The sequence below is a fragment of the Mustela nivalis genome, assembly GCF_964662115.1.
Source record: "Mustela nivalis genome assembly, chromosome: 5".
Taxonomy (NCBI): domain Eukaryota; kingdom Metazoa; phylum Chordata; class Mammalia; order Carnivora; family Mustelidae; genus Mustela; species Mustela nivalis.
In genome coordinates, this window is record NC_139024.1 from 111,071,446 (window position 1) to 111,092,622 (window position 21,177).

Below are 21,177 nucleotides of genomic sequence, written 5' to 3' on the forward strand. Positions count from 1 at the left end.
AAACACAGTATAATTGTCCCTCTACAACAAGTTGCTACTTCCTTCATTATAGTAGGATTCCGTTGTAATCAAACCTGCCACCCAGGCTGTGTAGTCCTATATCAGAGGACAGGTTGTTCACTGCAAGTAGCGATGCTAGCCAATTAGTCTTGGCAGGGAAAAAGACTATGTTAAAAATTTATGTATCTCTATTCCACCGTGGCTACCTGATAGTGGGTCCCAGCCGTGGTGGGAAAATGAGGCTGACTGATGTCTACGGAGTGGGTCACTGTGGTAGGCAGCCTCTAAAATGATCTTCAGTGGTCTGCATCTGCTGGTATTCACCCTTTGTATAATCCCCACCCTTTTGAGAATGTGTTGGATATACTGACTCACTTTTAATAGAATACATCAAAAGAGAAAATACATCATTTCTAATGATAGAATACATCAAAACTTGAAATGAGATTACAAAAACACTATGGCTTCCACTTTAGCAGTCTTGTTCTCTCATTCATTCTGTGGAAAACCAGCTGCCATATTGTGAGATGACCTTTGAAGAAGCCCACATAGCAAGAACTGAAAAAGGCCTCCAGCCCAAAAACCCACAAAGAATTAAAACCTGCCAATAATCGTACCAGTAAGCTTGGAAGCAGATTCCCCTCAGCCTTAGTTGTGCCTCTATATCAGACTGGAACCCCAGCTAAGAGCTTGACTGCAACCTCCCTCAAGATCTAAAGCCTGAGGCACACTGGCTTCCCCACTTCTGACCCACAAAAACTGAGATAAAGTGTTTACTATTTTAAGACAAAATTTTGGTTTAATACGTTATGGAACAAAATAGGTAAGTAACATCAAAATCTTATTCTGATTAAGAGCCCTTCTGAAAAAAATGAAACACGGTGGGATCAGTAGGGAGACAAACCATAAGAGACTCTTAATTAATCTCACAAAACAAACTGAGGGCTGCCGGGGGTAGAGAGGGTAGGGAGAGGGTGGTTGGATTATGGACATTGGGAAGGGTATGTGATATGATGAGTGCTGTGAGGTGTGTGAGCCTGAGGATTCACAGATCTGTACCACTGGGGCAAATAACACCATATATGTTAATTAAAAAGTTTATTAAAAAAAATAAAATACCAAAAAAAAGAGCCCTTCTGAAATGGGAGCCTTTCCTTTTTTTCTTAAGTAATGAGATCCAAATATTCTTATGTTTGGGGGTGATTTTGAGAGGTCCTATTCCAAAGAACTATTTAAAACCTTTACAGTCCCAGTCCTTGATCAAAACTTCACTAAACCAGTGCCGATGAAATCATGTAGATCTTTATCTCAAGCCATATCCCTTTCCAGACAAAGTATAAAGGATAAAGTTTTAGCCTCTGAGATCTCTCTCTCTCTGCTGTTCCTTGAGGGCCTCTGTTAAATGGGACTCTAAATGCCAAGGCAGTCCCTTGATAGCTGAGTTAGTATATTTAGCAGAGCCATTCATAATCTGGCTTTGAATGTTTTTCCTCAGTCAACTGGTCACAAGGAACTCATCATTAAACTTTAGATATGAACTAAGGGTCAAAAATGTTTGTGGGAGCTAACTGCTAATGGAAATTGCTTGGGTTTTGGTTCTGGCCCTGTATATAATACTTTTATTTTTTTTAAGATTTTATTTATTTGACAGACACAGCAATAGAGGGAACACAAGCAGGGGGAGTGGGACAGGGAGAAGCAGGCTTCCCGTGGAGCAGGGAATGGGGCTCCATCCCAGGACCCTGGGATCATGACCTGACCTGAGGGCAGACAATTAACGACTAAAACACCCAGGCGCCCAGTATCTAATACTTTTAGTAAAGGGGACTCCTTCTCTAGGAGGATCGGGTAACTCCCAGTTTATGATGAGAAACTCAGATTGCATAGCTACCTGATGTCACCTTCTCAGACATAACCAGGCCCAACAACTAGCCAAGAACTTTACTGAAAACTTAAAAAAAAAAAAAAGTAAAAATAAAAATCTAGGGCTCTGCACTGTGATTCCGTAAGGATTTCCACAAGTTACATAAAGCACCTTGATCTGCCACATATGCTCCAAGTGTCATTGGAACTGTTGGAATTTATGGGCCAACTGGCAGAGCTCCTCCCACGGCAGCCTGGACCAGATGGCAAGCCTTTTCTTGCTCTGCTCTTCACTCCACACTGTCATCTTTCAGGTCATCTGGTCAGTGAGTCAGAACTGACGAATTAGGAGTTCGCTGAACGACTAGATATTTAAGAAATAAAAGAACAGTAAAAGGAAGGTGCAAAAGAGTAAAAGGTGCTTCACCTTTGTGTACTATAAAAGAGATCTTTCAAGAGACCTCTGCCTCAGATTAAGAGGAATACACCGAATTATATTCCCTCGTCCAACCTCAGCCCTGATTTGGGGTTTTAGTCAACACAGAGAGGTCAGGGTGGTTTGAGTCGCGAGAAAGCGGACGCTCTCCACGAACCTTTCCTACAGACAGCGCCGGACTCGGACGCTGATTCCGAGGGTGAGCTCGGGGAAGCCCCGCCCCGGCCCGGCCTCACGCAGGGCCCACGCGTCCAAACGCAGGCCACGCCCAATCACAAGCAGGCCCCGCCCAATCACAAGCAGGCCCCGCCCAATCACAAGCAGGCCGCACCTTCCGAGAGCTCCGCCCCTCCTGCGGGGTGGACTTCGGTCGGCTCCGCTGGCTCCCCGCCTCCTTGCTGGACCCACGGGGACGCTGCGGGATTTGGCACCATGTCTGTTTCGAGGCTGGTTCGGTTGCTCGGCTGCGTTCCGGCCACCGCGTGGAGAGCGGCAAGTAAGACGCCCGGCCCCGGGGCCGAAGTCGCGGGCGGGGTCACGAGGCCCCGGTGCCGCGAGAGAGTCCTCCCTCAGGGAAGTCGCGTGTGTCCCGGGCTTCTGAAGGCGCAGGGGGCTACAGAGCTGCTCTTTTTCGGCTCGGCCACCCACGTCTTGGTCCTGGTCAGGTCCCTTCTCCATGCCGGATCTCAGGGGTGGGACTAGGGCTAGATCACGGCACCCAAGCCCTTCCAGCCTGGGCACCCGCTTCCTTCCGGTCACTGGTCAGGAAGGGCAGCAACACCTTCGGGGCTGTTTACTCGGGAGCCCTCAGCGCGCACTGCTCTTCGGTGCTCGTGAAATGAAATGGAAAAGACGGCCCTTGGGGAACGAGACCCATCATTTACTTATTTAATTTACATCAAAAAGGATTTGTGGCAGTTTGCAGTATTAAAAAATTGGAAAAGTGCAGAGGTGGGCCAGAGTAGCAGATTAGTATAATAAAAATGAGATAAAGTCAAGAATTGTTAATACAAAGCAAGTATGCATGTTTTCAGTAAAAACGAACCGTTTTAAACCCATTTTTGTTGGAAAGCTTTCTCAGTATTTTAAACGTAACCCACAGAGTATGCTAAACTTAGTTCTAATTGAGGACATCCTGGAGAAATTGTGTAAGTTGGAAACAAAACTACTGCCTCTCCTAGTAATGGGCCCCAGATTTCTATACAGTTTGTTTTTTGTAATCATTTCTCCGCAAACGTATTACTTGTAAATTGTAAACATTATAAATGGTCCAGGAGTTAATAATAAAGTGAAAGTCCCACTTTATCCAAACTCCAAAGTAGTGACTGTAAATGTTGTTGTGTGTTCATTCACCGTCCCTTCTCACTTGTTAACAAGAATGAAGTGTTTGATACCAAAAATGTATATAACACGTTTAAGTTATAAAGCAGAACTTACATTTATGAACTCATTTTCCAATTTAAGAAACAGAATATTTCTCTTACCAAGAGCTCCTGTGTGCTTCTTCCCATTGGAGTTGTTACTTTATATGGTTTTGGTCTTCATAGAAATGACTTCTTACCATTTGTATTTATTTTGCTTGCATTTTTCAACTGACACTATATTTTGAGATGCATCTATATTGATGTGAGGTTGTAGTTAATCATGCAGTTGCGAGAATGTATCATACAGTTTTTCCATTCTTCTTCCCAGTGGACATTTGGGTAATTCTGGAAACACCAGGGTTGCCTCTACACATTCTTGTTATGGATGCTCTAATGCAAGGAGTGGAATTCCTGGAACATATGGTATAGGCCTTTTCCATTTTATAATACGATGCCAAGTAGTAAAGGCATTTCCATTCCTACTGGCAATTACGTACCTACCAGCAGAAACATCAGTTCTTGTTGTTCCACATACTTGTCAACATTTGCTAATTATCAGAAAACTTCATTTTTGTCTGAATAGGGTGCTGAAATGGTATTTTTGCTTCGGGATTTTATATCCACTATCCTAGCTAAATTACTTAACTCTTTTAACTTCTCTAATTAAAGAAGTTGAGCATCTTTTCAAATATTTATTAGCTTTTTTGGGGTGAAATTTCCTCATTTTCTTAATGGATTATTTGTCTTTCTTATTTATATTCTTTACTAATATTCTTTACTAATATTCTGTACTTTCCTAATACTCAATACTAAACCTTTTTGAGTTGTGTAAGTAGCAAATAGCCCAGTTTGGGGGCTGTTTTTGTTACACCATCATGGGTTTGTTGTTTTTTTTTTAAATCATATATAATAGCAGAATAAAATAACAGAGCTGCATGTATAATCACACAGCTTCAGAAGAAAGGTGTCTTTTTTTTTTTAAGAAAGGTGTCTTTTGAGGAACACATAATCATAATTGTAATCATGTCTTGATCCTTTTGTTTATTGTCAGTGCTTTGTGATCTTGTCTAAAAAAGCCTTTCCTACCCTAAAGTCAGCTACTCTGTATTTTCTTTGCAAAGGTCTGTAGTTTTGCTTTTTATATATAAGCCTTTATTCTGTCAGGACTGATTTTTGTGTATGATGTGAGGCAGGGAATCAGTTTCAGTTATTTTCCATGTCAGTAATCTGTTGTCCCAGGTCCCTATATTGGGCCTTTTCTTCCCTCATATAATGCCAACTCTCTTCAATCAAGTTCTCATAAACATATAGGCATGGATTTATTTCTTGGCTCCATTTTCAGTTCCATAGATCTATTTGTCTATTCCTGTGCTGAAATCACCTGTCTTAATAACCATACCTTTGAAATAAATCTTTTTTTTCCTAAAGATTTTATTTGTCAGAGAGAGAGCAAGCACAAGCAGGGAGAGCTGCACGAGGAGGGAGAAGCAGGCTCTCCCCCAAGCAAGGAGCCCAGTGCTGGACTTGATCCCAGGGTCCTGGGATCCTGACCTGAGCTGAAGGCAGACACTTAACTGACTGAGCCACCCAGGGGTTCCAACTTTGTAATAAATTTTGATTATGTAATAGGGCAAATCTTCCCATTTTGTTTTTCAGAAGTGCCTTGGCAATTCTTAGGTATCTGCTTTCCATATCAATTTCTTTTTTTTTAATTTTTAAAGATTTTATTTATTTTATTTGACAGACAGAGATTACAAGTAAGCAGAGAGGCAGGCAGAGAGAGAGAGAGAGGAGGAAGCAGGCTCCCTGCTGAGCAGAGAGGCCGATGCAGGACTCAATCCCAGGACCCTGAGATCATGACCTGAGCCGAAGGCAGCGGCTTAACCCACTGAGCCACCCAGGCACCCTGTGATTTGACTAACACTGCTCAATATTTTTTTGAATTGTCATTTTGTGATTGCTGCTTATGGATAGAAACATAATTTACTTATTTGTTGCTTTTGTATCGTATAACCCAGCTAAATTAGGTTATTAATTTAAATAATTTATCATAGCTAGGTGGGGAGGGTATTTGCTATGTAGGCAGTTATATTAAGGGCAAGTATTAAAAATCTAGTTTCTCACTTTCTAACATATCTTTTTCTTTTCTCTTGCTTTTCTGTCTTGTTCAGATTTCTAATAACATGTTATCTAGAAGTGATGATATCTTGTTTGTAATTGTAAAGGGAATGCATTCATATTTCAAATGTCATATTAGCTGTAGATGTGCCTTTATCAAGTTAATGAAGCCCTATGCGGTGTCCAAAGGGTTTTTATTGTTTTTTATGTATTTGTTTGGTTTTTAAGACTGAATAAATCTTGAAATTTACTGAATTCATTTTTCTTCCTCTTCTTGGGGTGATTATATCATTTTTCTCCTTTAAATCTGGTGAGTTGGTGAATTGTAGATTTTTCTAATGCTAAATACTCTAGCATTCCTAGAAGATACTGTAATTGATCATGATGATTATATTTTTAATATGATGTTGGATTTGGTATGCTAATATTTTGTTTAGAAATTGGCCTATTGGGGCACCTGGGTGGTTCAGTCAGTTAAGCATCTGCCTCTGGCTCAGACCCTGGGATCACCAGGGTCCTGGGATCGAACCTCACATCAGGCTCCCTGATCATCAGGGAGCCTGCTTTTCCCTGTGCCTGCTGCTCCCCTCTGTCTCTCTGTGCTCTGTCAAAAAAATAAATAAAATCTTAAAAAAAAAAAAAAAAAAAAAGAACAAGAGCAAGAAGAAGAAGAAGAAATTGGCCTGTAATTTTCCTCTTTTGCAGTTTCGTTTTCTGGTTTTGAAGCTTAAGTTATTCTAGCCTCATACAGTGAATTCAAGAGTCTTACCGCCCTTTTCTCTTCCTTGTTATGTTTTGTTTAAAAAAATTACTCATTCTTAGAGGGTTTGGTATAACTCAAGTATAAAACTATAAGCACTGATGGAATATTTTAAATTACTGGTTTAATTTCTTTAATGGTTATTGCATTCAGTCAGCTTTGATAACTTAAGTTTTTCTAGGAAAGTGTTCATTTTTTACGCTTTCATTATATAGGCATAAGCATAAAGTTCCCTTTTTTGAAAAATGTTTGCTCTCATATATAATTATGTAGTCTCTTCTCTTCATATTCTTTTTTTTTTTTTTTTTAACTTTTTATTTTTTATAAACATATATTTTTATCCCCAGGGGTACAGGTCTGTGAATCACCAGGTTTACACACTTCACAGCACTCACAAAAGCACATACCCTCCCCAATGTCCATAATCCCACCCCCTTCTCCCAAACCCCCTCCCCCCAGCAACCCTCAGTTTGTTTTGTGAGATTAAGAGTCACTTATGGTTTGTCTCCCTCCCAATCCCATCTTGTTTCATTTATTCTTCTCCTACCCACTTAAGCCTCCATGTTGCATCACCACTTCCTCATATCAGGGAGATCATATGATAGTTGTCTTTCTCTGCTTGACTTATTTCGCTAAGCATGATACGCTCTAGTTCCATCCATGTTGTCGCAAATGGCAAGATTTCATTTCTTTTGATGGCTGCATAGTATTCCATTGTGTATATATACCACATCTTCTTGATCCATTCATCTGTGGATGGACATCTAGGTTCTTTCCATAGTTTGGCTATTGTGGACATTGCTGCTATAAACATTCGGGTGCATGTGCCCCTTTGGATCACGACGTTTGTATCTTTAGGGTAAATACCCAATAGTGCAATTGCTGGGTCATAGGGCAGTTCTATTTTCAACATTCTGAGGAACCTCCATGCTGTTTTCCAGAGTGGCTGCACCAGCTTGCATTCCCACCAACAGTGTAGGAGGGTTCCCCTTTCTCCACATCCTCGCCAGCATCTGTCATTTCCTGACTTGTTGATTTTAGCCATTCTGACTGGTGTGAGGTGATATCTCATTGTGGTTTTGATTTGTATTTCCCTGATGCCGAGTGATATGGAGCACTTTTTCATGTGTCTGTTGGCCATCTGGATGTCTTCTTTGCAGAAATGTCTGTTCATGTCCTCTGCCCATTTCTTGATTGGATTATTTGTTCTTTGGGTGTTGAGTTTGCTAAGTTCTTTATAGATTCTGGACACTAGTCCTTTATCTGATATGTCGTTTGCAAATATCTTCTCCCATTCTGTCAGTTGTCTTTTGATTTTGTTAACTGTTTCCTTTGCTGTGCAAAAGCTTTTGATCTTGATGAAATCCCAATAGTTCATTTTTTCCCTTGCTTCCCTTGCCTTTTGCGTTGTTCCTAGGAAGATGTTGCTGCGGCAGAGGTCGAAGAGGTTGCTGCCTGTGTTCTCCTCAAGGATTTTGATGGATTCCTTTCGCACATTGAGGTCCTTCATCCATTTTGAGTGTATTTTTGTGTGTGGTGTAAGGAAATGGTCCAATTTCATTTTTCTACATGTGGCTGTCCAATTTTCCCAGCACCATTTATTGAAGAGGCTGTCTTTTTTCCATTGGACATTCTTTCCTGCTTTGTCGAAGATGAGTTGACCATAGATTTGAGGGTCTATTTCTGGGCTCTCTATTCTGTTCCATTGATCTATGTGTCTGTTTTTGTGCCAGTACCATGCTGTCTTGATGATGACAGCTTTGTAATAGAGCTTGAAGTCCGGAATTGTGATGCCACCAATGTTGGCTTTCTTTTTCAATATCCCTTTGGCTATTCGAGGTCTTTTCTGGTTCCATATAAATTTTAGCATTATTTGTTCCATTTCTTTGAAAAAGATGGATGGTACTTTGATAGGAATTGCATTAAATGTGTAGATTGCTTTAGGTAGCATAGACATTTTCACAATATTTATTCTTCCAATCCAGGAGCATGGAACATTTTTCCATTTCTTTGTGTCTTCCTCAATTTCTTTCATGAGTACTTTATAGTTTTCTGAGTATAGATTCTGTGTCTCTTTGGTTAGGTTTATTCCTAGGTATCTTATGGTTTTGGATGCAATTGTAAATGGGATTGACTCCTTAATATCTCTTTCTTCTGTCTTGCTGTTGGTGTAGAGAAATGCAACTGATTTCTGTGCATTGATTTTATATCCTGACACTTTACTGAATTCCTGTATAAGTTCTAGCAGTTTTGGAGTGGAGTCTTTTGGGTTTTCCACATATAGTATCATATCATCTGCGAAGAGTGATAATTTGACTTCTTCTTTGCCGATTTGGATGCCTTTAATTTCCTTTTGTTGTCTGATTGCTGAGGGTAGGACCTCTAGTACTATGTTGAATAGCAGTGGTGATAATGGACATCCTTGCCGTGTTCCTGACCTTAGTGGAAAAGCTTTCAGTTTTTCTCCATTGAGAATGATATTTGCGGTGGGTTTTTCATAGATGGCTTTGATGATATTGAGGTATGTGCCCTCTATCCCTACACTTTGAAGAGTTTTGATCAGGAAGGGATGCTGTACTTTGTCAAATGCTTTTTCAGCATCTATTGAAAGTATCATATGGTTCTTGTTCTTTCTTTTATTGATGTGTTGTATCACATTGACTGATTTGCGGATGTTGAACCAACCTTGCAGCCCTGGAATAAATCCCACTTGGTCGTGGTGAATAATCTTTTTAATGTACTGTTGAATCCTATTGGCTAGTATTTTGTTGAGTATTTTCGCATCTGTGTTCATCAAGGATATCGGTCTATAGCTCTCTTTTTTGGTGGGATCCTTGTCTGGTTTTGGGATCAAGGTGATGCTGGCCTCATAAAATGAGTTTGGAAGTTTTCCTTCCATTTCTATTTTTTGGAACAGTTTCAGGAGAATAGGAATTAGTTCTTCTTTAAATGTTTGGTAGAATTCCCCCGGGAAGCCATCTGGCCCTGGGCTTTTGTTTGTTTGGAGATTTTTAATGACTGTTTCAATCTCCTTACTGGTTATGGGTCTGTTCAGGCTTTCTATTTCTTCCTGGTTCAGTTGTGGTAGTTTATATGTTTCTAGGAATGCATCCATTTCTTCCAGATTGTCAAATTTATTGCCGTAGAGTTGCTCATAGTATGTTCTTATAATAGTTTGTATTTCTTTGGTGTTAGTTGTGATCTCTCCTCTTTCATTCATGATTTTTTTTATTTGGGTCCTTTCTCTTTTCTTTTTGATAAGTCGGGCCAGGGGTTTATCAATTTTATTAATTCTTTCAAAGAACCAGCTCCTAGTTTCGTTGATTTTTTCTATTGTTTTTTTGGTTTCTATTTCATTGATTTCTGCTCTGATCTTTATGATTTCTCTTCTCCTGCTGGGCTTAGGGTTTCTTTCTTGTTCTTTCTCCAGCTCCTTTAGGTGTAGGGTTAGGTTGTGTACCTGAGACCTTTCTTGTTTCTTGAGAAAGGCTTGTACCGCTATATATTTTCCTCTCAGGACTGCCTTTATTGTGTCCCACAGATTTTGAACCGTTGTATTTTCATTATCATTTGTTTCCATAATTTTTTTCAATTCTTCTTTAATTTCCCGGTTGACCCATTCATTCTTTAGAAGGATACTGTTTAGTCTCCATGCATTTGGGTTCTTTCCAAACTTCCTTTTGTGGTTGAGTTCTAGCTTTAGAGCATTGTGGTCTGAAAATATGCAGGGAATAATCCCAATCTTTTGATACCGGTTGAGTCCTGATGTAGGACCGAGGATGTGATCTATTCTGGAGAATGTTCCATGTGCACTAGAGAAGAATGTGTATTCTGTTGCTTTGGGATGAAATGTTCTGAATATATCTGTGATGTCCATCTGGTCCAGTGTGTCGTTTAAGGCCTTTATTTCCTTGCTGATCTTTTGCTTGGATGACCTGTCCATTTCAGTGAGGGGAGTGTTAAAGTCCCCTACTATTATTGTATTGTTGTTGATGTGTTTCTTTGATTTTGTTATTAATTGGTTTATATAGTTGGCTGCTCCCACGTTGGGGGCATAGATATTTAAAATTGTTAAATCTTCTTGTTGGACAGACCCGTTGAGTATGATATAGTGTCCTTCCTCATCTCTTATTATAGTCTTTGGCTTAAAATCTAATTGATCTGATATAAGGATTGCCACTCCTGCTTTCTTCTGATGTCCATTAGCATGGTAAATTCTTTTCCACCCCCTCACTTTAAATCTGGAGGTGTCTTCGGGCTTAAAATGAGTTTCTTGGAGGCAACATATAGATGGGTTTTGTTTTTTTATCCATTCTGATACCCTGTGTCTTTTGACAGGGGCATTTAGCCCATTCACATTCAGGGTAACTATTGAGAGATATGAATTTAGTGCCATTGTATTGCCTGTAAGGTGACTGTTATTGTATATGGTCTCTGTTCCTTTCTTATCTACCACTTGTAGGCTCTCTCTTTGCTTAGAGGACCCCTTTCAATATTTCCTGTAGAGCTGGTTTGGTATTTGCAAATTCTTTCAGTTGTTGTTTGTCCTGGAAGCTTTTAATCTCTCCTTCTATTTTCAATGATAGCCTAGCTGGATATAGTATTCTGGGCTGCATGTTTTTCTCGTTTAGTGCTCTAAAAATATTATGCCAGCTCTTTCTGGCCTGCCAGGTCTCTGTGGATAAGTCAGCTGCCAATCTAATATTTTTACCATTGTATGTTACAGACTTCTTTTCCCGGGCTGCTTTCAGGATTTTCTCTTTGTCACTGAGACTTGTAAATTTTACTATTAGGTGACGGGGTGTGGGCCTACTCTTATTGATTTTGAGGGGCGTTCTCTGAACCTCCTGAATTTTGATGCTCGTTCCCTTTGCCATATGGGGGAAATTCTCCCCAATAATTCTCTCCAGTATACCTTCTGCTCCCCTCTCTCTTTCTTCTTCTTCTGGAATCCCAATTATTCTAATGTTGTTTCGTCTTATGGTGTCACTTAATTCTCGAATTCTCCCCTCGTGGTCCAGTAGCTGTTTGTCCCTCTTTTGCTCAGCTTCTTTATTCTCTGTCATTTGGTCTTCTATATCACTAATTCTTTCTTCTGCCTCATTTATCCTAGCAGTTAGAGCCTCCATTTTTGATTGCACCTCATTAATAGCTTTTTTGATTTCAACTTGGTTAGATTTTAGTTCTTTTATTTCTCCAGAAAGGGCTTTTATATCTCTCGAGAGGGTTTCTCTAATATCTTCCATGCCTTTTTCGAGCCCGGCTAGAACCTTGAGAATTGTCATTCTGAACTCTAGATCTGACATATTACCGATGTCTGTATTGATTAGGTCCCTAGCCTTCGGTACTGCCTCTTGTTCTTTTTTTTGTGTTGAATTTTTACGTCTTGTCATTTTGGCCAGATAAGAGTAAATGAAGGGGCAGGTAAAATACTAAAAGGGTGGCAACAACCCCAGAAAAATATGCTTTAACTAAATTAGAAGAGATCCAAAATCGTGAGTGGGGAGAAAGGGGATAAAAAGAGGTTCAAAAAGAAAAAAAGAAAAAAAAAAGAAAAGAAAAAAAAAATTAAAAAAAAAAAAAAACACCTGAGAAAAATGTAAAAAAGAAAAAATATATATATTAGATAAACTAGTAAAAAATCGTTAAAAAAGAAAAAGGTAACAGTTAAAAAAAAAAAATTTTTACCCGAAGGCGAGAAGAAAAAAAAAAAAATGGAAAAGAAAAAATTAAATTAACTGCAAGACTAAAAAAAAAATCACAGGAAAAAAGCCATGAGTTCCGTGCTTGGCTTTCTCCTCCTCTGGAATTCTGCTGCTCTTCTTGGTATTGAAACCGCACTCCTTGGTAGGTGAACTTGGTCTTGGCTGGATTTCTTGTTGATCTTCTGGGGGAGGGGCCTATTGTAGTGATTCTCAAGTGTCTTTGCCCCAGGCGGAATTACACCTCCCTTACCCGGGGCCGGGGTGAGTAATCCGCTCGGGTTTGCTTTCAGGAGCTTTTGTTCCCTGAGCGCTTTCCGTAGAGTTCCGGAGGACGGGAACACAAATGGCGGCCTCCTGGTCTCCGGCCCGGAGGAGCCGAGAGCCCAGGGCCCCACTCCTCAGTGCGCCCTCAGAGAACAGCGCCCAGTTATTCCCGTCTGCCTGACCTCCGGCCGCGCTCCGAGCTCACCGAGCCTGCGATCGGTTCAAGGTAACACCTAGCTGTGAGCTTACTGTCGGCTCTGTTTCTGTAGCCGGCTTTCCGTTCCAATACCCGCAAGCTCTGCGACACTCAGACACCCCCGATCCTTTCTGTGACCCTGCGGGACCTGAGGCCACGCTGACCCCGCGTGGGCTTCGCCCCGGTTTAGCCTCTGGAGCGATGTCCCTCAGCGAAACAGACTTTTAAAAGTCCTGATTTTGTGCGCCGTTGCTCCGCCGCTTGCCGGGAGCTGGCCCCTCCCCCCGGGGTCTATCTTCCCGTCGCTTTGGATTCACTTCTCCGCCGGTCCTACCTTTCAGAAAGCGGTTGTTTTTCTGTTTCCAGAATTGCTGTTCTTCTTCTCTTCGGTCTGCCGATGGATTTTCAGGTGTTTGCAATCTTTAGATAAGCTATCTAGCTGATCTCCGGCTAGCTGAAGCAGTCTCAGCTTGCTACTTCTCCGCCATCTTCTCTTCTCTTCATATTCTTTATTTCGCCTTCTTTTGTTTTTTTCTTATTAGCCTAATCAAAGACTTCACAGCAGTTTTAATCTTTTTTTTTTTAAAGATTTTATTTATTATTTATTTGACAGAGAGAGAAATCACAAGTAGGCGGAGAGTCAGGCAGAGAGAGAGAGAGAGAAGCAGGCTCCCCGCTGAGCAAAGAGCCCGATGCGGGGCTCGATCCCAGGACACTGAGATCATGACCTGAGCCGAAGGCAGCGGCTTAATCCACTGAGCCACCCAGGCGCCCCCAGTTTTAATCTTTTAAGGGAACCAACTCTTGGCTTTTGTTTATTCTCTCACTTGTAAGTCTTTTACTTATGTTATCATTTTCTTCTCTCTGGTTATTTTCTTTCCATTTTCTGTGTGTCTCTCTTTAAAACAAAACTAAAAATATGGAAACGGTGCACCTCATGGCTTGGTTTGGACTATAATAGCAAATTACCATTGACTGGGTGCTTTAACACCAAACAGTTCTGGAGGCTGGGAAGCCTGAGATCAAGGTGCCACACATCTGGTCTCTGGTGAGAGCCTGCTTCTGGTGAGAGGACAGATGGCTGTCCTCTCGTTGTCTCCTCATGTGCCAGAGAGCAGAAAGCCACAGAAGGCTCTCATATTTCTTCTTCAAGGGGCACTAATCTTGTTCATTTGGGCTCCACCCTCATCACCTAATTACTTCAAAGGAGCCCCACCTTCTAATATCACCACATTAGGGGTTAGAATTTCAGTATATAAATGAGGGTGGTGAAGGGGACTCAAATCTTCAGTTCCTAACATTGATCTTTTGCTTTTATGTGTGTTTGTTGTTTTTTTATTTTCTTTTAAGAAACATGCATGGTAATTAATGGAGCTTCTTACATGAACAACATGTTGGCTGGATTTTGTTTTATTTTGTTTTTTGGAATCTGACAGTCTATACCTATTTAACTGGAGAGTTCAGATCATTTGTAAGTCATAATTATTGATATAATTGGCTTTATTTCTAACATATTTTTACACCTTCTGTTTGTCATACTTGGTTTAAATTAAATATTTTCTTCCATTTTTTTTTTTCTCTGCTGGTTTGGAAGATATACATTACCTTTTATTGGTTACCCATGAAATCTAAATGCATGCTTAAGGAAATCTGAAGTGAACACCTTCTCCTAAACAGTGCAAAGTGTAAAAATGCTTTGAATTATTATCTTTGTTCAGCCTTTTAGGTGTGTATATGTGTGTGTTCTCATGTATATGTTGGGATGGTATTGTGGTATTGATAACATGACATCACAGTTATTATGGTTTTATATAATCAATAATAAAACTTTCATTTTCTCGGGGCGCCTGGGTGGCTCAGAGGGTTAAGGCCTCTGCCTTCGGCTCAGGTCATGATCTCAGGGTCCTGAGATCGAGCCCCGCATCGGGCTCTCTGCTCAGCAGGGAGCCTGCTTCCTCCTCTCTCTCTGCCTGCCTCTCTGCCTACTTGTGATCTCTGTCTGTCAAATAAATAAATAAAATCTTAAAAAAAAAAAAAAAAACTTTCATTTTCTCTCTGTTCTTATCTCCTTTTTATCTCTTTGTTCTTATCTCACTTTACTTTTCGGATCGTTTTCTTTTTTTTTTTTTTTTTAATTTTTATTTATTTATTTATTTATTTATTTATTTATTTGACAGAGATCACAAGTAGGCAGAGAGGCAGGAAGAGAGAGAGAGAGAAGAGGAAGCAGGCTCCCCGCTGAGCAGAGAGCCCGACTCGGGGTTTGATCCCAAGACCCTGGGATCATGACCTGAGCCAAAAGCAGAGGCTTTAACCCACCGAGCCACCCAGGCACCCCTGGGATCATTTTCTTAAAGTACATTGCTTAGAAGTCCCATTCATGACTGTCTTTTGTGGTAAAGGTTCTTCATGTTCTTTTGATATAGGTCTTATTTTTAATCTGAAAATCTGGTTTCTTTAACTTTGTGCTTTTGAAAGGTAGTTTCAGTGGGTGTATCATTTTCTCATAGCTCTATCTTCTGGCTTCTATTATGGCTATGGAGAAGTTATCTGTCCAGTTTTTTCCTTCATTAGTAATCTTTTATCTGGCTGCTTCTTAGATCTTCTTTTGATCTGGCTTCCTTTTTTTTTTTTTTTTTTTAAAGATTTTATTTATTTATTTGACAGAGAGAAATCACAAGTGGGCAGAGAGGCAGAGAGAGAGAGAGAGGAGGAAGCAGGCTCCCTGCTGAGCAGAGAGAGCCCGATGCGGGACTCGATCCCAGGACCCCGAGATCATGACCTGAGCCGAAGGCAGCGGCTTAACCCACTGAGCCACCCAGGCGCCCCTGATCTGGCTTCCTTGTTGGGGTTGTTCATTTTATATTGTGTCCAGATGTACTTTTTTCCCTTTAATTTGGCATCTTTGTGCTTCGTGTATCTGAAGATTCCTGTCTGTTTTACCTCTCATGGTATTTTCACTATCTCCTTGTGGAATTATAATTAAACATTTGTTAGACCTTCTCATTTTATCCTCTGTAAGTTTGAACTTCTCTTTGGTTACTTTCATCTTTGTCTCTATGCTTTTTCCTGCATAACTTCTTCAGAACTTAATTCTAGATCACAGATTCTCTTCTCAACTTTATCTGTTCTATTTAGCCCTTTTATTGAGCTTTAAATTTAAACTGTTACATTCCTAAATTTCTTTGTGTTTTAAGTTGGCCTTTCTTAGTCTTTTACTTATTTCTCCCTTTTGGCCTTTTTCCCCCTTGAACACATTAAATAGTTACATTCTGATTTCAGTGATGTCAGTATGTCACATCTTTATGGTCTGGTCCTATTGGTTGATTTCACTAACTCTTGCTTGTGATGGCTTGTTTCCTCAAATTTTACTGGTATTCTCTCTTGAGACTTGCATGAGACATGAGTTGAGAGGGTATTTCTCCACAGAAGATTTGCTTCCGCTCTTCCCATGTGTCTGGAGCACTTCACCTTGACTTGGGTCCACTTTATATAAGATGCTCCCCTTGGGCATTTTTGGACCATGCTGATAGTGTGTAATCAGGCATAAACATAGTGTGGTCAGCCAGTAGTTTAAAAATTTCTGTAAGGGCTTCTTTTTTTTCATTTCTGCTCGGAATCAAGGTTGAGATGGATACTCTTCCCTCCTTGACTGTTGTCTTCATTAGCTGGAAGTTTGCTTCTAGTTCCTTGCTCTTTTGACCAGCAGCATGAACATCACCTGGAGATTGTTAAAATGCAGAATCTGAGACCTCACTCAGACCTGCTCAGAGTCTACATTTTAACAAGATCCTCCAAGTATTTTATATGCACATCAAAATCTTCAGGCTCAATTTCTCTTCTGAGTGCTGAGCCTCCCGGGGTCCTGGCCTCTAGCAGGCTTTTGTTCGGCTCAGGCCCAGAAGACTCCTCTCCCTGCTGCTCTGGGAGCTCTGGGCCCCAGCTGTAGGTGGGAAAGACATAGGATAGGTAGTGGTTTAAGTGTTTGGTGACCTCACTGAATAGTTTTGTTGGTTTATCGTTTTATACTTTCTTAAAGGATCTTTGATTAAGAAATATTTGTGTGTTTTTTCAACCTTTTTAAGTGTCTTATAGCGATAGGTTTTTAGGCATCTCTAATTTATCAGATTGCCAGAAACAGAAGTTGTGAAAGCTTGCTTGTTGTTTGTCTTTTGTTTTCAATCAGTCTTTTTTCCTTTGCTTATTATTCTTTCAGAAGGTCATCTTCTTGTTTGTAATGTGCTTGTAAAGAGTTCTAAAGAGACCTTTTTATTTGAAGATTTTATTTTTTTTTAAAGATTTTATTTATTTATTTGACAGACAGAGATCACAAGTAGGCAGGCAGGCAGAGAGAGAGGAGGAAGCAGGCTCCCCACTGAGCAGAGAGCCCGATGTGGAGCTCGATCCCAGGACCCTGAGATCATGACCCAAGCCGAAGGCAGAGGCCTTAACCCAGTGAGCCACCCAGGCGCCCCAAGATTTTATTTATTTATTTGAGACACAGAGAGAGACAGCGAGAGAGGGAACACAAGCAGGGTGCAGGGGGAGAGGGAGAAGCAGGCTCCTTGCTGAGCAGGGAGCCCGATGTGGGGCTCGATCACAGGATCCTGATAACCTGAGCTGAAGTGAAATGCTTAACGACTTGAGCCACCCTGGTGTCCCTTAAATAGTCTTTGGATAAGGCCAAACCACCCCTTGAAGAAGATGACATGGGCTTTATGGTGGTGATTTCCTTGTTTCTCAAAGGATGATTTTTGCTTTAAGTTTGTCAGCTATTGCCCATGCAATCAAGATAGTCAGAAGCATGCTAAAGGCCACAATGTAATACAAATATTAACATCCAGCTAACTTTTGTGCACTGTAGGGGTTAGTGGCTGATCCCCTGCACCATAAAAAAATCCATGTATAACTTTTGACTACCCCAGGACTTAACTACTGATAGCTTACTATTGAGTGGAAGCCTTGTGATAACATGAACAGTTGATTAACACATATTTTGTGTATTATATATATTATATGTTGTATTCTTACAGTAACGGATAGAGAAAATAAACGTTATTTTAAAAAGTCATAAGGAGGGACGCCTGGGTGGCTCAGTTGGTTGGACGACTGCCTTCGGCTCAGGTCGTGTTCCTGGAGTCCCGGGATCGAGTCCCGCATCGGGCTCCCAGCTCCACGGGGAGTCTGCTTCTCCCTCTGACCTTCTCCTCGTTCATGCTCTCTCTCACTGTCTCTCTCTCAAGTAAATAAATAAAATCTTTAAAAAAAAAAAGTCATAAGGAAAAGAAAATACATTTATAGTGCTCTGCTGTGAAAAATCCACGTATAAGTGGACTTGTACAGTTCAGACCTGTGTTGTACAAGGGTCAGCTGTAATTACTGTTGCTTAGTACCTGTATTTGATAGGCAGAATCCATAGGAGTGGCGCTGGGCCTCCCCTTCACGTCTTTGCTATTCCTTATGATCCAGTAGACCCTTTTCTCTCGCTGTCCGCCCTTCAAGCTACTTGTATGTGCCTTACTGCCTTCACCCCTGCCCGGTGGCTGTGCACGGACTTGATTCCAAAGCTCTAAAGCGTGTGGGTACCAAAGAGCACAATGTCCCGTCTTATCTTGTATGATACAGAAATGAGAGGAATTCTCCTCCTCCCCAGTCTGTTACACTGTTAACCTGTCTACAAAAATAATTCTGTTTAGGCCACTATGGTCTCAGAGTCCTTTGAGAAAATTGGTCTTTTAGCTTTTCCTTGTAACCTTTTTTTCTAAGATAAAGTTTCTTCAGAAGACCAGGGACGCCTGGGTGGCTCAGCGGGTTAAGCCTCTGCCTTCGGCTCTGGTCATGATCTCAGGGTGCTGGGATTGAGTCCCGCATCAGGCTCTCTGCTCAGCAGTGAGCCTGCTTCCCCCTCTCTTTCCCTGCCTCTCTGCCTACTTATGATCTCTCTCTCTCTCTTTCTCTCTCTGTCAAATAAATAAATAAATAATCTTAAAAAAATAAAGAAAGAAAAAGAAGAAGAAGTACTCAAGACCAGATCTACAGACTAGTTCTCAAACTTCTCCTTTGCTACTCCTCTCTCTTTTCCCACAGTACACTCATATTCCGCTTCTTAATCAAAAACCCTTTTGCACATTGACTTCTGTATCCTACGGTTAGGCTCAATGGAGACATACACCTTACTCCCTTTCTCTGAGCTAGGCTGCAGGACAAGTAGAAATATCCTGGTTCTGGGGAGGATACAGACTCAGTGAGGTTCAGGAACCATCTTAGGGTCAGTCACATTGCTAAAAGTAGGATGGCTGGCATTGGAACCCATGTGTGATTCTAGTGCCCTTTGCCCTTAGTTTGCCAGTTTTTTGTTTTTTTTTTTTTAACTTGTCCATGGTATTACTCAAGGAAAGGGCCAAGCTGCTGTAACAGTTCTGCTGATGGGACAGGCAGGACAACTCTGCTTTGACAGGTAATTCGGGGATCATTGTTCTTTCCATCTTGTTGCTGCACCGTCTGTAGGCCAGTGCCGCTGATCAGCCCCATGTACAATAGTTGAATTTTACTTGTTATTTACAACCTATGTTCTGAATGGTTGGACATAGGTTCTGAATGGGCACTGTCTATATCATACAAGTTATTAAATATTTTACGTATCCCCTCCCCTGGGTTTTGTCTGCATCTGCATGGTTGAAGCTGGGTCACTGCCATGTCTGTATTATAACCCAAAGAAGTGGGAAAAGACATCCAGGGCAATCAGCTTTTTGCAGAAGTGGGGCAACCCAGAATTTGCACCTTCACTTCCAGTCACAACCCATTGGTGACCACTTGGACATGTGGCTGCTTGGCTGCAGGAATGCTGGGAAATGTCTTCTCTAAGCAAGTGGCCCGGTGCTTAGCTTAATAGCGAATGAGATGGGAGTGGGAATCTTAGAACTGAATGGAAGAAGGGAAAAGAAGCTACTTGAGACAGTAGGCAGCTTCCACCACATCTACCTAATGTCACTTTTTCAGAAAATAATTTTGTTCAAACTGATCACAATTACTATAAATTTAAGACCGTTAGACCTGCCCCATTGGATTATTGTGAGGTTTAATGAGGTGTCATGTTTTCAGCCCCTAGTACAGAGCCTGACACATAGGAGGCATCTAACCCATGTTTATTACTTGTATTAGTTACATTTAGTACATCTGTATCATTTCAGAGGCAAAATTTTTAGCTTCAGATTATGTCTGCATTATAATTGGTAGTCAAGACTATTTTGTGCCATTTTTTATAATTTTGTGCAAATGCTTAGGAATTTCTACAGATTTGGAACATACCAAGATTAATTTTTACACTGAATATCATTTCAAGCATTGAATTAAGAGATTTTTTTTGATTTGCAAAACAACCAAGCCTAAAACAGAAAGTGCTAATTTATTGTATTGAGTAGAGTCTGAGTGCACAGTAGCAGGTGGTTACTGGTAGTTAAATAAATACTTGGCTGATTTTTAGGCTTCAAAGTAAGTTATTTGATGTACAGGAAGACAGACTTGCTTTGTAACCAGATGCAGAATCTAGTCATTAGCCAGAATAGATGAAAAATGTGTCCACATTTAGAATCTAATTTATAACTATTAAAATGCTTTCCATATATCTATATTAATTATTAAGGAATTATGATGACTTAGAAACAGCCTTTCATACTTTATAAATTTGTGATGGATTTGTTGATGGATACATAGTTGGACATTAGATAATGAACAGAAGTTTCTATTATGGAAGTTGGCTAAACTTCCTAAATTGGGTTATATTGATGTCACATTCTAAAGAATCCTATATTTTAGATAAGAAGTGACTAACAAAAATCCTGTGATTTGGACTGGAAATACCTTTCAATTGAGCATGGTTTATATTCCCCCAAATCTTCAATATAGTATTTTTTAAATAGTCACAACAGCCAAGATCAGCTTGTTGTATGAAATATATTAATATAATCAGATGCTCGTATTTCTATATTTTCCATTTCTTAAATAAAAGTAAATGCTGCCTTATAAGATATTGTTGCAAGTTTTCCTCTTTAGCCTTTTCATATATGTTTAAATATTACTATGAGGACATAATAAAAAATTCAGTATGTCCTTAGATAATGGAGTGGGAGTTTGAAGGCAAAATGGTCTGTACTCTAAATCAATAAGTAAAAATTTTAAATAAATAAATGTTTTTATTTTAAGTGCATAGAAATTTTTGTTGATCCACAGTTTTTCTCAGCCAATTAATGTCACAAATATGTAGTATTTTATATAAGTGACCATGTAGTTGGGAGAAAACTGTACTAATTCTGCAGATCATTGTCATAGCTTTATTAAAACATTCAGTTGTGTATTTTTTTAATCCTTGTGTTTTGTGGGCTCTTGGATCTGTGGGAGAATGATTGTTTGTATTCTAACTGGTCATTCAAACAATAATTTTGCTACTCCCTGAGCTATATGCAGTAGATATG

At 40.3% G+C, this 21,177-nt stretch overlaps 1 protein-coding gene and 1 long non-coding RNA gene across 2 annotated transcripts in view; one reads left to right on the forward strand and one right to left on the reverse strand.

Annotated features, from left to right (window-relative positions):
* Positions 1 to 1,200: 1,200 nt before the first annotated feature.
* Positions 1,201 to 2,752, reverse strand: LOC309865105. The gene is made up of 3 exons (XR_014311956.1): positions 2,631 to 2,752; positions 2,036 to 2,227; positions 1,201 to 1,944 (listed from the first exon to the last, which is right to left on the reverse strand). It is a non-coding gene; the product is annotated as an uncharacterized lncRNA (long non-coding RNA).
* Positions 2,603 to 21,177, forward strand: part of SDHAF4 (succinate dehydrogenase complex assembly factor 4) — a 29,762-nt gene continuing 11,187 nt past the window's right edge. Inside the window, exon 1 of the mRNA XM_082731318.1 lies at positions 2,603 to 2,795. Within this exon, the coding sequence (XP_082587444.1) occupies positions 2,732 to 2,795 (64 nt within the window). The 5' untranslated portion in view covers positions 2,603 to 2,731. The remainder of the gene's footprint in view (positions 2,796 to 21,177) is intronic.